The sequence below is a fragment of the Oncorhynchus mykiss genome, chromosome 1 (assembly GCF_013265735.2).
Source record: "Oncorhynchus mykiss isolate Arlee chromosome 1, USDA_OmykA_1.1, whole genome shotgun sequence".
Lineage (NCBI taxonomy): Eukaryota > Metazoa > Chordata > Actinopteri > Salmoniformes > Salmonidae > Oncorhynchus > Oncorhynchus mykiss.
The window spans coordinates 27,398,535-27,413,277 of record NC_048565.1 but is presented as its reverse complement, the minus strand read 5'-3'; the positions used below and the strand labels follow the sequence as shown (position 1 = coordinate 27,413,277).

The window sequence follows — 14,743 nt, the reverse complement described above, 5'->3', positions numbered from 1 at the left end:
TCCTAACGCCCTAACGGGTGGGGTACCACTCCTAACGCCCTAACGGGTGGGGTACCACCCCTAACGCCCTAACGGGTGGGGTACCACTCCTAACGCCCTAACGGGTGGGGTACCACCCCTAACGCCCTAACGGGTGGGGTACCACCCCTAACGCCCTAACGGGTGGGGTACCACCCCTAACGCCCTAACGGGTGGGGTACCACCCCTAACGCCCTAACGGGTGGGGTACCACCCCTAACGCCCTAACGGGTGGGGTACCACCCCTAACGCCCTAACGGGTGGGGTACCACTCCTAACGCCCTAACGGGTGGGGTACCACCCCTAACGCCCTAACGGGTGGGGTACCACTCCTAACGCCCTAACGGGTGGGGTACCACTCCTAACGCCCTAACGGGTGGGGTACCACCCCTAACGCCCTAACGGGTGGGGAACCACTCCTAACGCCCTAACGGGTGGGGTACCACCCCTAACGCCCTAACGGGTGGGGTACCACTCCTAACGCCCTAACGGGTGGGGTACCACCCCTAACGCCCTAACGGGTGGGGTACCACTCCTAACGCCCTAACGGGTGGGGTACCACCCCTAACGCCCTAACGGGTGGGGTACCACTCCTAACGCCCTAACGGGTGGGGTACCACTCCTAACGCCCTAACGGGTGGGGTACCACCCCTAACGCCCTAACGGGTGGGGTACCACTCCTAACGCCCTAACGGGTGGGGTACCACCCCTAACGCCCTAACGGGTGGGGTACCACCCCTAACGCCCTAACGGGTGGGGTACCACTCCTAACGCCCTAACGGGTGGGGTACCACCCCTAACGCCCTAACGGGTGGGGTACCACTCCTAACGCCCTAACGGGTGGGGTACCACTCCTAACGCCCTAACGGGTGGGGTACCACCCCTAACGCCCTAACGGGTGGGGTACCACTCCTAACGCCCTAACGGGTGGGGTACCACTCCTAACGCCCTAACGGGTGGGGTACCACCCCTAACGCCCTAACGGGTGGGGTACCACTCCTAACGCCCTAACGGGTGGGGTACCACTCCTAACGCCCTAACGGGTGGGGTACCACCCCTAACGCCCTAACGGGTGGGGTACCACTCCTAACGCCCTAACGGGTGGGGTACCACTCCTAACGCCCTAACGGGTGGGGTACCACTCCTAACGCCCTAACGGGTGGGGTACCACTCCTAACGCCCTAACGGGTGGGGTACCACTCCTAACGCCCTAACGGGTGGGGTACCACTCCTAACGCCCTAACGGGTGGGGTACCACTCCTAACGCCCTAACGGGTGGGGTACCACTCCTAACGCCCTAACGATTTAGGCCTTTGAATTATTTTTTAAATCAGCATGAAATAGATTGAGCAATAAAAGCTCTACTCATGGGTCTTCTTAAATTAAACTTGTTTTTGACAGTATGTGTGGAGCACAATACCACAGAGGAGTTTACAAGGGAGGAACTCCCTCAAACTGTTATTCCATTGTCTGGCATCAGCACACAGCTGTTGCAAGAGCGCATTTTTCACTGGCTGCCCAAAATCTAATTAAAGTTTATTGGTCGCGTACACAAATTTGCAGATGTTATCGCAGGTTCAGTGAAATACTTGTGTTTCTAGCTCCAACAGTTCATTTTTACCTAGCAATACAAATAAATACACACATACAAAATGTTAAAAGAAAGATATTAAGAAATATCAGAAGAAGCAATATCAGACTTGAGTTTAAAAGTATTCCGAAAGTATCTGTAATCTGATTGCAATATTTTAGTTTATAACATAATGGATTACATCAAATCAAATCAAATGTATTTGTCACATCCACATGGTTAGCAGATGTTAATGCGAGTGTAGCGAAATGCTTGTGCTTCTAGTTCCGACCATGCAGTAATATCTAACAAGTAATATAACCTAACAATTTCACAACAACTACCTTATACACACAAGTGTAAAGGAATGAATATGAATATGTACATAAAAATATATGAATGCGTGATGGCAAGGCAAGATACAGTAGATAGTATAGAGTACAATATATACATATGAGAAGAGTAATGTAGGGTACGAAAACATTATATAAAGTGGCATTGTTAAAAGTGGCTAGTGATACATTACATCAAGATGGCAAGATGCAGTAGATGGTTTAGCATACAGTATATACATATGAGATTATGCAATGTAGGGTATATAAGCATTATATAAAGTGGCTAGAGATAAATTGATTACATCAATTTTTCCATTATTAAAGTGGCTAGAGTTGAGTCAGTATGTCGGCAGCAGCCACTCAATGTTAGGGATGGCTGTTTAACAGTCTGATGGCCTTGAGATAGAAGCTGTTTTTCAGTCTCTCAGTCCCAGCTTTGATGCACCTGTACTGACCTCGCCTTCTGGATGATAGCAGGGTGAACAGGCAGTGTTGTCCTTGATGATCTTTTTGGCCTTCCTGTGACATCGGGTGGTGTAGGTGTCCGGGAGGGCAGGTAGTTTGCACCCGGTGATGCGTTGTGCAGAACTCACTACCCTCTGGAGAGCCTTCCGGTAATGGGCGGAGCAGCTGCTGTACCAGGTGGTGATACAGCCCGACAGGATGGTCTCTCGATTGTGCATCTGTGTTTTTGGTGACAAGCCAAATTTCTTCAGCCTCCTGAGGTTGAAGAGGTGCTGCTGCGCCTTCTTCACCACGCTGTCTGTGTGGGTTGACAATTTCAATTTGTCCGTGAGGTGTACGCCGAGGAACTTAAAACTTTCCACCCTCTCCACTACTGTCACATCAATGTAGATAGGGGGCTGCTCCCTCTGCTGTTTCCTGAAGTCCACGATCATCTCCTTTGTTTTGTTGACATTGAGTGTAAGGTTATTTTCCTGACACCACACTCCGAGGGCCCTCACCTCCTCCCTGTAGGCCGTCTCGTCGTTGTTGGTAATCAAGCCTACCACTGTAGTGTCGTCTGCAAACTTGGTGATTGAGTTGGAGGCGTGCATTGCAACGCAGCCGTGGGTGAACAGGGAGTACAGGAGAGGGCTGAGAACGCACCCTTGTGAGGACAAAGTGTTGAGGATCAGCGGGGTGGAGATGTTGTTACCTACCCACATCACCTGGGGGCGGCCCGTCAGGAAGTCCAGGACCCAGTTGCACAGGGCTTGGTCGAGACCCAGGGTCTCGAGGTTAATGACGAGTTTGGAGGGTACTATGGTGTTAAATGCTGAGCTGTAATCGATGAACAGCATTCTTACATAGGTATTCCTCTTGTCCAGATGGGTTAGGGCAGTGTGCAGTGTGATGGCGATTGCGTCATCTGTGGACCTATTGGGGCGGTAAGCAAATTGGAGTGGGTCTAGGGTGTCAGGTAGGGTGGAGGTGATATGGTCCTTGACTAGTCTCTCAAAGCACTTCAGGATGACGGAAGTGAGTGCTACAGGGCGTTAGTCATTTAGCTCAGTGACCTTAGCTTTCTTGGGAACAGGAACAATGGTGGCCCTCTTGAAGCATGTGGGAACAGCTGACTGGGATAAGGATTGATTGAATATGTCTGTAAACACACCAGTCAGCTGGTCTGTGCATGCTCTGAGGACGCGGCCGGGGATTCCGTCTGGGCCTGCAGCCTTGCGAGGGTTAACACGTTTAAATCTTTTACTCTAATATGCTACAATGAAGGATAGCCCGCAGGTTTTGGTAGCGGGCCGTGTCAGTGGCACTGTATTGTCCTCAAAGCGAGCAAACAAGTTGTTTAGTCTGTCTGGGAGCAAGGTATTGTGGTCCGCGACGGGGCTAGATTTTCTTTTGTAGTCCGTGATTGACTGTAGACCCTGCCACATACCTCTCATGTCTGAGCCGTTGAATAGCGACTCTACTTTGTCTCTATACTGACGCGTAGCTTGTTTGATTGCCTTGTGGAGGGAATAGCTACACTGTTTGTATTCGGTCGTGTTTCTGGTCACCTTGTCCTGATTAAAAAAAGTGGTTTGTGCTTTCAGTTTTGTGCGAATGCTGCCATCAATCAATGGTTTCTGGTTGGGGAATGTTTTAATATACGCTGTGGGTACAACATCACCGATGCACTTGCTAATATGCACTTGCTAGTAAACTCGCTCACCGAATCAGCGTATTCGTCAATGTTATTGTTCAACGTTATGCGGAACATATCCCAGTCCACGTGATCGAAGCAATCTTGAAGCATGGAATCCGATTGGTCGGACCAGCATTGAACAGACCTGAGCGCGGGTGCTTCCTGTTTTAGTTTCTGTCTATAGGCTGGAAGCAACAAAATGGAGTCGTGGTCAGCTTTTCCCGAAGGGATGGAGGGGGAGGGCCTTATATGCGTCGCGGAAGTTAGAATAACAATGATCTAGGGTTTTGCCAGCCCTGGTAGCACAATCAATATGCTGATAGAATTTGGGGAGCCTTGTTTTCAGAGTAGCCTTGTTAAAATCCCCAGCTACAATAAATGCAGCCCCAGGATATGTGATTTCCAGTTTACATAGAGTCCAATTACGTTATTTCAAGTCCGTCGATGTGTCTGCTTGGGGGTGAATATACAAGACTGTGATTATGATTGAAGAGTATTCTCTTGGTAGATAATGCGGTCGGCATTTAATTGTGAGGAATTCTAAGTCAGGTGAACAAAAGGACTTGAGTTCCTGTATGTTGTTATGATCACACCACGTCTCGTTAATCATAAGGCATACACCACCGCCCTTCTTCTTACCAGAGAGATGCTTGTTTCTATCGGCGCGATGCGTGAAGAAACCAGGTGGCTGTACCGACTCAGATAGCGTGTCTCGAGTGAGCCATGTTTCCATGAAACAAAGAACGTTACAGTCTCGGCTGTCTCTCTGGAAGGGAACTCTTTCTCGGATTTCATCTACCTTGTTGTCAAGAGACTGGACATTGGCGAGTAGTATGCCCGGGAGCGGTGAGCGATGTGCCCGTCTACGGAGCCTGACCAGAAGGCCGCTCCGTCTGCCCCTTCTACAGCGTCGTTGTTTTGGGTCGGCAGCTGGGATCCGATCCATTGTCCTGGGTGGTAGACCAAACAGAGGATCCGCTTCGGGAAAGTCGTATTCCTGGCCGTAATGTTGGTGAGTTGACGTTGCTCTTATATCCAATAGTTCCTCCCGACTGTATGTAATAAAACCTAAGATTTTCTGGGGTAGCATTGTAAGAAATAACACATAAAAAAAACAAAATACTGCATAGTTTCCTAGGAACGCGAAGCGAGGCGGCCATCTATGTCGGCGCCGGAGGTGTTCCACATGTAATGGATTACATGCAATCCGTTCCTCCCCAACCCTGTTTGTGCATGTTTAGTGCGATTGAGAGTGAATGTGTGCATTTGCATTTGTGAGCACACATGCATGTGCTTCTGTATGAACTTAGTGTGTGTGTGCTTCTGTGTGTATTTTATGTGTGTGTGTTTGCAATGTGAAAATAAGTCAGCCCCCCTCTTCTTTGCCCAGTGCCCTTGATAAGTGTGAGGATGGTGGGGAGCTGTGACACATTGGCCCGCAGGGCTTGACGTCACAGCATCACATCAACCATGCCAGAAGGCCAGGAGAGTTAATCATGATCTACGAATGTGTGTATTCCACACTTTATGTCTCAATGTCTGTATTCCACACTTAAAGCACTTATTACCAAGCGGTAATAGAGCTTTTTTTCACAGAGAGGGACATGTTTGTGTGGTCTGTTACACTGACAAATGAATTTGCATGGCCAGAGATGGACAAAAAAACAGGGTATTTTATTAACATAGGTCTAGCCCTCCCATTTGGATGATTACCAGGACTGGAAGGGAGGGTATTTGATGTGTCAGATTGCTATGTTTCCTTTCGAGAACAGAAAGAAGCAGTGGGTTGGAAGAAAGAGAGAGACACCATTTAGGGAGGGGGGGGGGGGGAATTGTGTTTATTTTAGTCTTTGTTATGCAAGGCATGTTTGAAGTACTCTACATAGATACAAGATCTCTGTGTGAGTATGGAACGTGGGAACTGCTGAGGGTCTGTGTGTCAGTGGCTGTGTTCAGAGAGTCAGCTCGAGACCCTCTCATCCTGTACAAGTGCTGCTCTCTCCGACCCTCATGGTTTGAACCTGGCCATAATAAACCCACAGGACTGAATGAAGCTCAACAGACCATAGCTTTACACTGACTCACACCGTTGACCATCACACACAGACATGATTTTACTGCTTGTGTTCTGCGTACCAGAGTATGATTAAGAAATCTGTGGATTCCTTAAGACCAGTACAGCCTTTGACATTTGTGCATATGGGACTGGGTCTTTCTTGGGCTCCAGTCAGTTAATTCTCCTGGTCATGTGTGAGATCGTTCAGTGTGAATATGCTGCTGTCTGATCTCTAACCAGCCTTACAGCTGGAGGAAGATTTCATAATGATGCAACACTGAGCAAATGTAAATCTCCATTCTACATATGACAATCAGCAAACTGCAGCAGAAAGAACAGGAGACAGGGATTGTGTGACTATATAAATCCTTCTTCCCCCACCCTCCTCTTTTGCAGGAGTGGATTGGAATAGTATCCTTCTTTCTCCTTCTCATCTTCACATGTACAACAATATCTCCGCAATGTAATGCAATCATCACTAATCTGACTGTGCTGTTCTAGGGTGTTTGGAGTTAATGTGCATAAAAAGCAATTAAAGAAATGCGTGTCTACTGAGCACTGTGCAAGTTCACAGTGAGGACACAGCTTGGACATTAGTTGCATTAATTTGAATTCATTCCAGTGACACCTCCGAGGTGTGGTGGTAGACATCATACCTACACAGTAATCCATGTGTCTAAACCGAACAGTTGAATACATTGTGGCTAAACGTAATTTTGGTTTGAACAATTTGTCCAGTTTTTTCTGCTCTGTCCCAACATGATTATATTCCCTTCAAGTCTCCTTCACATCATCCCCAAAGCTTAATCCCCGTTCTCTCTCCCCTTCCACCCCCCCCCCCCCCCCACTCTCTCTCTTCTTCTCTCTCTTTTTCTTTCTCCCCCTGCAGCAATACTTCACTCTGCTGATCATCACAGATGGGGTGATCAGTGACATGGATGAGACCCGCCACGCCATTGTTCAGGCAGCCAAGCTCCCCATGTCAATCATCATTATTGGAGTGGGCAATGCAGACTTTGCTGCCATGGAGTTCCTGGATGGGGACAGCAGCGTGTTACGCTCCTACACAGGAGAGGAAGCAGTCAGAGACATCGTGCAGTTTGTTCCCTTCAGGGACTTCCGAAATGTGAGTATCTCATGTTTAATACACTTAGGGGAAACAAAAGTGGTGTATAAATGAGTCTTGTTTTTGTTCCCCTGTAGTCTAAAACACATTGTGGTTGACTGTTTAACGTTATGATGTCAACCTGTTGCACTATACTCAGATTTAACAACAGGTTGTTGTTGCAGGACATATTAGAGATGACACATCCTGATATGGATTGACTTTGTGAGTGTAAACAGCCTTGGGAGTGGGTGATCTGTAGGCCATGTGACTTCCTCAACAGTAGGAGAGCACATCCTAGCTTCAGTCCATCTGCTGAAAATGAGAAAAAATGTCCATACACAGAGTATGGAGAGCCATATCTTACTTCTAAACCATTAACTGGATGAAAGTTGATTCTAATGCATTCTTATTGTAAAAACACTGATATTTAGAGATCTCAATGTGACTTTTACTTTTCTGTCTTGTTCTCACAGGCTCCAAAGGAAACTTTAGCCAAATCAGTATTGGCTGAGCTGCCGCAACAGGTCACACAGTACTTCAAACAGAGGAACCTGTCGCCTAGCAACACAGCATCGGAGTGAAATCCCAAGGCCTTGGTTCATCATCATGCATGTTGCAAATGTCTATTCACTGTTTACAAGAAAAACACAATGAAAAAGTGCATGAAAAGGTTTTTTAATATGTATTCATCTGATTTTTTAACCTTATCTGAAAGCAAGACTTTGTGGAAGAAAAATACAGTATGTGTCAAAGAATACTACTTTGCAGTCCCCTGAAGAGAACATTTGAAATGCATACTCTACCCTGAATGTAAATTTATACAATGTTCTGTTTTCAAAAGAAAATGTTTATGAAAAGTTTTTCCTGTACCTTTTATGCAGTGAATTGTAATTTGTTGTACTTGTACTGTACCTTGAAGACGTTATTGATTTTATAATGTTCACCATGTATTCGTTACCACTCAGGTCAATAAACATACAGAAATGTCACTGTGCTGTGTGCTTGACTGAAACATAAGGTCGAGGCAACACAATGAATTCATTCTGCTTGAACATTTTAAAAAGTTACAGTTTGAAACAATCCGTACAACCGTATCCTGGATATGCCTGGTTAAATCAACTTTTCACTTTATCCAATTGAGAGGATTTTCTTAAGATGTGTATGCGATACCAACAAGGCTTCCTACAAAGAGCACCCTGAGAAACGTATTCCTACATTCTATTCTTATTGGTTAAGGACTGCACGTGAATGAGTAGAAACGTATTCCTACATTCTATTCTTATTGGTTAAGGACTGCACGTGAATGAGTAGAAACAGAAATCACTTCCATTTTATTCAAACTGTATTTCATTCCATTTATCATTCATTCATTATTCAACTCGTCACACCAAATACACAAAGAAAACGCTTTACTTTCTTCTCCCCAAGCCTCGACCTTCCAATGATCAAACACACATTTCAATGGAGAGAAGTCCATTCAAATCCAGAATTATTTGCACTGACGCATCAAAAATAAACAAAAATAAAAGGAAAAATATTTCCACATACATTGCATCTGAGACTGCCCACAAAGCTCAGGCTTGCTTTCTTGATGTTTTCTAAGGTTTGGTATGAATGTGATGTGGCAGTCCTGTCCTTGATCCCAAGCTGTCAGTCACTGTTCCCTTGGCCAATAGCACAGCTTGCAGCCGCAGGGGGATGTCGTCAGGTTAGGCTGCCAGGGATTTAAACTGTGTGAGATGTCATATTGGGAGGAAGGGAGGGGGTCATATTTGGATGCACAACATCAAAACCACAATGACATTGAAGTTAATTTAAGGGGTTTTAATTATTTAGTGATTATGAAGAAAGTAAATCACAACTAACTATGCAACTTTGGGCTGGAAAACACTTGATAGAAACGCTGCAAAATGACAGAGCAACAGTAACTCATACAGCTGTGAAAGCAATGGGAGTAGAAGTGTTGGCAGACTGTGTGAATGTGTGTGTCTATCTGCAGACTCTCTCTTTATAGGTCAGATGCTCCTGTCCACGCTACCTTCGCTGTCGCTACTGGACTCAGAGTCACTGCTGCCGGAGTAGGCTCCCAGGCCCGGCAGGATGCCCACACACACGGCGGCCGATGGCAGGTGGAGGATGCCTGTCGTCTTTACTGTGGAGGTCTGCTTACCCGCATCTCCGCCCGCCTCCTGCTCTGAGAGCACAACACACTGTCAGTCACACTTACTGACACCAGTGAACACATAATGTGTGAGGCATAGGACTTTGTGTTATTACTGCATTAAGTTGTGACATTATGAGTAGCCGTGATACGAGATGCTTCCAGCCCACCTGTCTGGCCCCCATTCCATGCTGCAGACTCCTCAACCTTCTGTTTCTTGCTATTGTCTGAGGACTGTGAGGAGCTGCAGGAGAGAGAAAGGTAAGACAAGGCACAGAAACCTACTGATCAATTCACTGTTTTCCATAATGAAAGTCATCATGAAACTCCACCACTCCCCCACAATTGTGACCTCCTCTAACACAGGTATTCCCAACCTGGGGTACACGCAATTCTGTCTGGGGTACACAAAAATGTAAAAAGAAAATCTATTTATATTTTCTAACGGGGCTACACATTTGGGTGAGTTTTTTCCCCCCTTCCCCCTCGCCTCATTTCTCTGCCAAAAATAAAAATTAAACCATCCAGTGTTCAGCGAAATATCAATGTCAATTACAGGTGGCCTAGTCAAATAATTAACCGTTACTCTCGTGGGAATTCCACGACCGGCCCGTGTGTAGCCAAACGTAGCTGCTGTTCATTCCGTTTGCTCAAAAAATGTATAAATGGTTAAAAAAAGTAAGGCCCGCGTCCATAGAGACACATAGCAACTCTACTGGGGCGGCAGGTAGCCTAGTGGTTACAGCGTTGGACTTGTAACTGAAAGGTTGCACGATCAAATCCCCGAGCTGACAAGGTAAAAATCTGTCATTCTGCCCCTGAACAAGGCAGTTAACCCACTGTTCCTAGGTCGTCATTGAAAATAAGAATGCGTTCTTAACTGGACTTGCCTAGTTAAATAAAGGTTAAAGAAATATTTAAAAATTAAATACTGGTAGTCCTTTCACTACCAGCAGTACTACACCTGCACCTGTCGACGACACAAGTTGTTCTGCTTCCACGAACACATCCAATGTTAGCATCAGGAATTCTACATTTGTTGTTAGCCCAGCTAGCATGGACACTGACAGATATGAATCTGATGCAGCCGAAGAGCTACTGCCTCCGTACCCAGGAAAGCACCGAACAAAAGACAGGGACGTTGAACCATCGAAGAGGAGAAATACATTGATATGGGGTTCAATTATATTGGGAGTAGTGCCTTTCCTCAGCCACGGTGTGTTATATGTGCAAAAGTACTATCTCACAACTCAATGAAACCTTCACTCTTGCCAATTTTAAAAATAAGACGTTTTTGAGTAGTAAGACATGAATAAAAGCAACAGATACCATTAATAAGAAGGGGCTAGAAGCGTCTTGTATGGTGAGCTACCGAGTGGCTAGGACAGGCAAGCCCCATACTATTGTGGAGGACTTAATTCTTCCTGCTGTCGCAGATATGGCTGGGACAATGTTGGGGGAAAAGGCCAAAAAAAACTATACAGACAATTGCTCCACCGAAAAAAAACGTTTCACGATGCATCAGTGACATGGCAGGAGATGTTTTGAAACAATTACTGTTTTGCATACAAGCCAGTGAATTCTATTCATTACAGCTGGATGAGTCAACAAACGTAACGGGCCTGGCATAGCTCCTGGTATATGTCCTTTACATTTATGGGGGGTATATTAAGTAAAACATCCTCTTCTGCAAACCACTGGAAACCTGGACAACAGGAGAGGATATTTTTTAAGTACTGGACAGCTTTGTGACATCAAATGGACTTTGGTGGTCAAGATGTGTTGGTATCTGTACCGATGGCGCAAAAGCCATGACAGGGAGACATAGTGGAGTGGTAATGCGCGTGCAAGCAGTTGCTCCCGATGCCACTTGGGTACACTGCAGCATCCACCATGAGGCTCTTGCTGCCAAAGGAATGCCTGACAGCTTGAAAGATGTTTTGGACACTACAGTGAAAATGGTTAACTGTTAAAGCGAGGCCACTGAACTCTCTTGTATTTTCTGCACTATGCAATAATATGGGCAGCGACCATGTAACACTTTTACAACATACAGAAGTGCGATGGTTATCAAAGGGTAAAGTATTGACATTTTTTTTTTTTAAATTGAGAGACGAGCTTAAAAGTTCTTTACTGACCATTATTTTCTGACCATGATGATGAGTTTTTCACCTGACTGGCCTATCTGGGTGATGTTTTTTCTCACCTGAATGATCTGAATCTAGAATTACAGGGACTCTCCGCAACTATAGTCAGTGTTAGGTACAAAATTGAGGCTATGATTAAGAAGTTGGAGCTCTTCTCTGTCTGCATTAACAAGGAAAACACACAGGTCTTTCCATCATTGTATGATTTTTTTGTGTGCAAATGAACTCAAGCTTACGGACAATGTCAAATGTGATATAGCAAAGCACAGAGTGAGCTGGGTGCACAATTACTTTCCCAAAACAGATGGCACAAACAACTGGATTCATTATCCCTTTCATGCCCTGTCTCCAGTCCACTTACCGATATCTGAACAAGAGAGCCTCATCGAAATTGCAACAAGCGGTTCTGTGAAAATTTTATTTAAATCAGATGCCACTGCCAGATTTCTGGATAGGGCTGCTCTCAGGGTATCCTGCCTTGGCAAATCGTGCTGTTAAGACACTAATACCGTTTGCAACCATGTACCTACTTAAGAGTGGATTCTCGGCCCTCACTAGCATGAAAACTAAATACAGGCTGTGTGTGGAAAATGATTGAAGACAGACTCCAATACAACCCAATACTGCAGAGTTATGTGCATCCTTTCAAGCACACCCTTCTCATTAACCTGTGGTGAGTTATTCACAATTTTCGATGAACAAAAAGTTTTATATGCAAGATGGATAAATAAAGAGCAAAATTATTGATTATTATTTGTGCCCTGGTCCTATAAGAGCTCTTTGTCACTTCCTGCAAGACAGGTTGTGACAAAAACTCACACTCATTCTTATGTTTAATAAATGTACCGTATAGTGTGTGTGTGTGTGTGTGTGGCAGGCTTATAATGATGGCAAAAAACAACATTTGAGAGTGTGCTGACCCTGGTGCTAGAGGGGGTACACAGCTGGAGGTTTAATGTTTGAACTGCTATGGGACTATAAAAAGTTTGGGAACCACTGCTCTAATAGTATATTCAGATGCAGTAAAAACTGTGACCTAGGTCTAAAAGGTATTGTGGCCCCTGGCCTCACCTGCGTCGCTTGACTGCCCCGGCCAACAGATGGGCCTGGGACAGGTGACTGGTCTTGACCTCAGCTGGTCTAGGTCCCACTCTCCTCTCTGGCTCCTTCCGACTCTCACTGGATGCCAGCTTTTTCAGAGCACTGTGAGATCCTGGAGTTAAGGAGGAAATAGAGAACACACAGACATGCAGATCCTAGATGTGACAAACTGCTGATAGGAGTGATGGGGACACCAGCTGACTCACAATTAATTCACATCTCACTTGACTCAAGCAGGATACTGCCCACTGGGCTGGCACTGACTGTCAGAATGGAATTTCCAATAGGTTTGGGTGAGTGAGTACAGGAAAACAAAATGGTACACAGAGCTCTAGCCACAGTCCAGGTGTGTCCTCATAAACCCAGCCTGTTCCTTCCACTTACTAGTCTATGGGCCTCAATCACTGCCCTAGAAAAGTGACACACTTTGGAGCTAAGAAAAACCTGTGACACTGGTGGGAAAACTATCTTAGGACAAATGACTATATTACGAAAGAGGGCTTGATGGAGGTTCTCAGCGGTAGGCGCTTCAACTGTCTCCCATCAGCGTACAAGCCAGCCCTCTGTAGGATTTGGTTGCCACGACAACACATCCTCCTCCATCTGCAGACAAACCTGATTGTCAGTGGAAAGAGAGAGGCAACATGTATCTTCTTGCTTACATGATAGCATCATGTTCTGAACATGCCCCCTGCATCATGTTACATGGCAGCCTAACCGAGACAAAGGAAGGCTATCAAGTCATTGACGTTATTAGCTATGGCTGAATTTAGAATGAATCAACACAGGACCACAGCTCAGAGCAGTGCTGAGATATCTGACATGAGAGTGGCTTTGCATACATTAACATACATTCATATCAGTTAAGTGGACACGCAAAGCATACAGCACACTTTAGAATAGATGCATTAAAATCACTACAGGTCTAGAGAAAAGACCATACTTTGCTTAACAAAATGACATGCTACCAGTGTCCTTCCTGAAGAACAAACCAACAAAAATCAAGTTGCAAAGCTACTTCAACAAGAAACAGTGTAAACTTAGTGACTAATCATCTCCTCGCTGTGAGGAGATCATGATCATATGCCAAATCAAGTTCTCACTAGTCACTACCTGTCTGCCACTGTCTATGCAGGCATCTTTGAACTATAATCTTACCCATACTGTATATTGTTTGATCTAATGGTTTCTCATCATGTAGAATGTGGTTCTCTGTGTTTCAGTGTTTGAGGTGTGCTGTAAGTCATGTTTGAGAACATGAGCACTAACCCATTCTGACCTGAAGTCTGCAGACTGACACAACTCCTGGCTATCAACTTAACTAAGGTGAAAGTGGGAGTAGAGGAGTAGGACAAGCCTACATCTACTGCTAGAGAGCAAAAAGCTCAACACCAAAAAACTGTGACAGAGAAAGAAACACATGGAGAGTATGAGAGTAGCTGGATCACACATACAGTGCATTTGGACAGTATTCAGACCCCCTTGACTTTTTCCACATTTTGTTAAGTTACAGCCTTATTCTAAAATTGATTAAATACAAAATGTTGCACATCAATCTACACACAAAACCCCATAATTACAAAGCCAATACAAGTTCTCAAATTGAGTAAAAAAAACTTTAAAAAACAAACACCTTGACATAAGTATTCAGACCCTTTGCTATGAGACTCAAAATTGAGCTCAAGTGCATCCTGTTTCCATTGATCATCCTTGAGATGTTCCTATAACCACCGGTGGTAAATTCAACTGATTGGACATCTTTTGGAAAGGCCCACACCTCTCTATATAAGGTCCCACAGTTGACAGTGCATGTCAGAGCAAAAATCAAGCCGTGAGGTCGAAGGAATTGTCTGTAGAGCTCCGGGACAGGATTGTGTCGAGGCACAGTTCTGGGGAAGGGTACAAAAAAAAAAAATGTCTGCAGCATTGAAGGTCCCCAAGAACACGGTGGCCTCCATTATTCTTTTTTATTTCATTTTTATTTAACCAGGTAGGCTAGTTGAGAACAAGTTCTCATTTGCAACTGCGACCTGGCCAAGATAAAGCAAAGCAGTTCGACACATACAACAACACAGAGTTACACATGGAATAAACAAACATACAA

At 45.2% G+C, this 14,743-nt stretch overlaps 2 protein-coding genes across 12 annotated transcripts in view; one reads left to right on the top strand and one right to left on the bottom strand.

Annotated features, from left to right (window-relative positions):
* The window catches only part of LOC110520152 (copine-2), a 40,311-nt gene extending 32,092 nt beyond the window's left edge, over positions 1-8,219 (top strand). For both annotated transcript variants that reach the window (XM_021597260.2, XM_036974738.1), the window contains exons 15-16: positions 7,012-7,248; positions 7,704-8,219. In XM_021597260.2, coding sequence (XP_021452935.1) covers positions 7,012-7,248; positions 7,704-7,811 — 345 coding nt within the window. In that variant the 3' untranslated portion in view covers positions 7,812-8,219. The remainder of the gene's footprint in view (positions 1-7,011; positions 7,249-7,703) is intronic.
* Positions 8,220-8,532: 313 nt separating this feature from the next.
* Positions 8,533-14,743, bottom strand: part of LOC110520156 (PSME3-interacting protein) — a 12,222-nt gene continuing 6,011 nt past the window's right edge. For 4 of the 10 annotated variants that reach the window (XM_021597317.2, XM_036974793.1, XM_021597325.2 and 1 more), the window contains 4 exons: positions 12,610-12,743; positions 9,562-9,635; positions 9,269-9,424; positions 8,533-8,960 (listed from right to left, as the gene is read on the bottom strand). In XM_021597317.2, coding sequence (XP_021452992.1) covers positions 8,956-8,960; positions 9,269-9,424; positions 9,562-9,635; positions 12,610-12,743 — 369 coding nt within the window. In that variant the 3' untranslated portion in view covers positions 8,533-8,955. Of the gene's footprint in view, positions 8,961-9,268; positions 9,425-9,561; positions 9,636-12,609; positions 12,752-14,743 lie in introns of all 10 variants that reach the window. The other 6 variants (XM_036974811.1, XM_036974815.1, XR_005051346.1 and 3 more) reach the window with 5 other exon arrangements.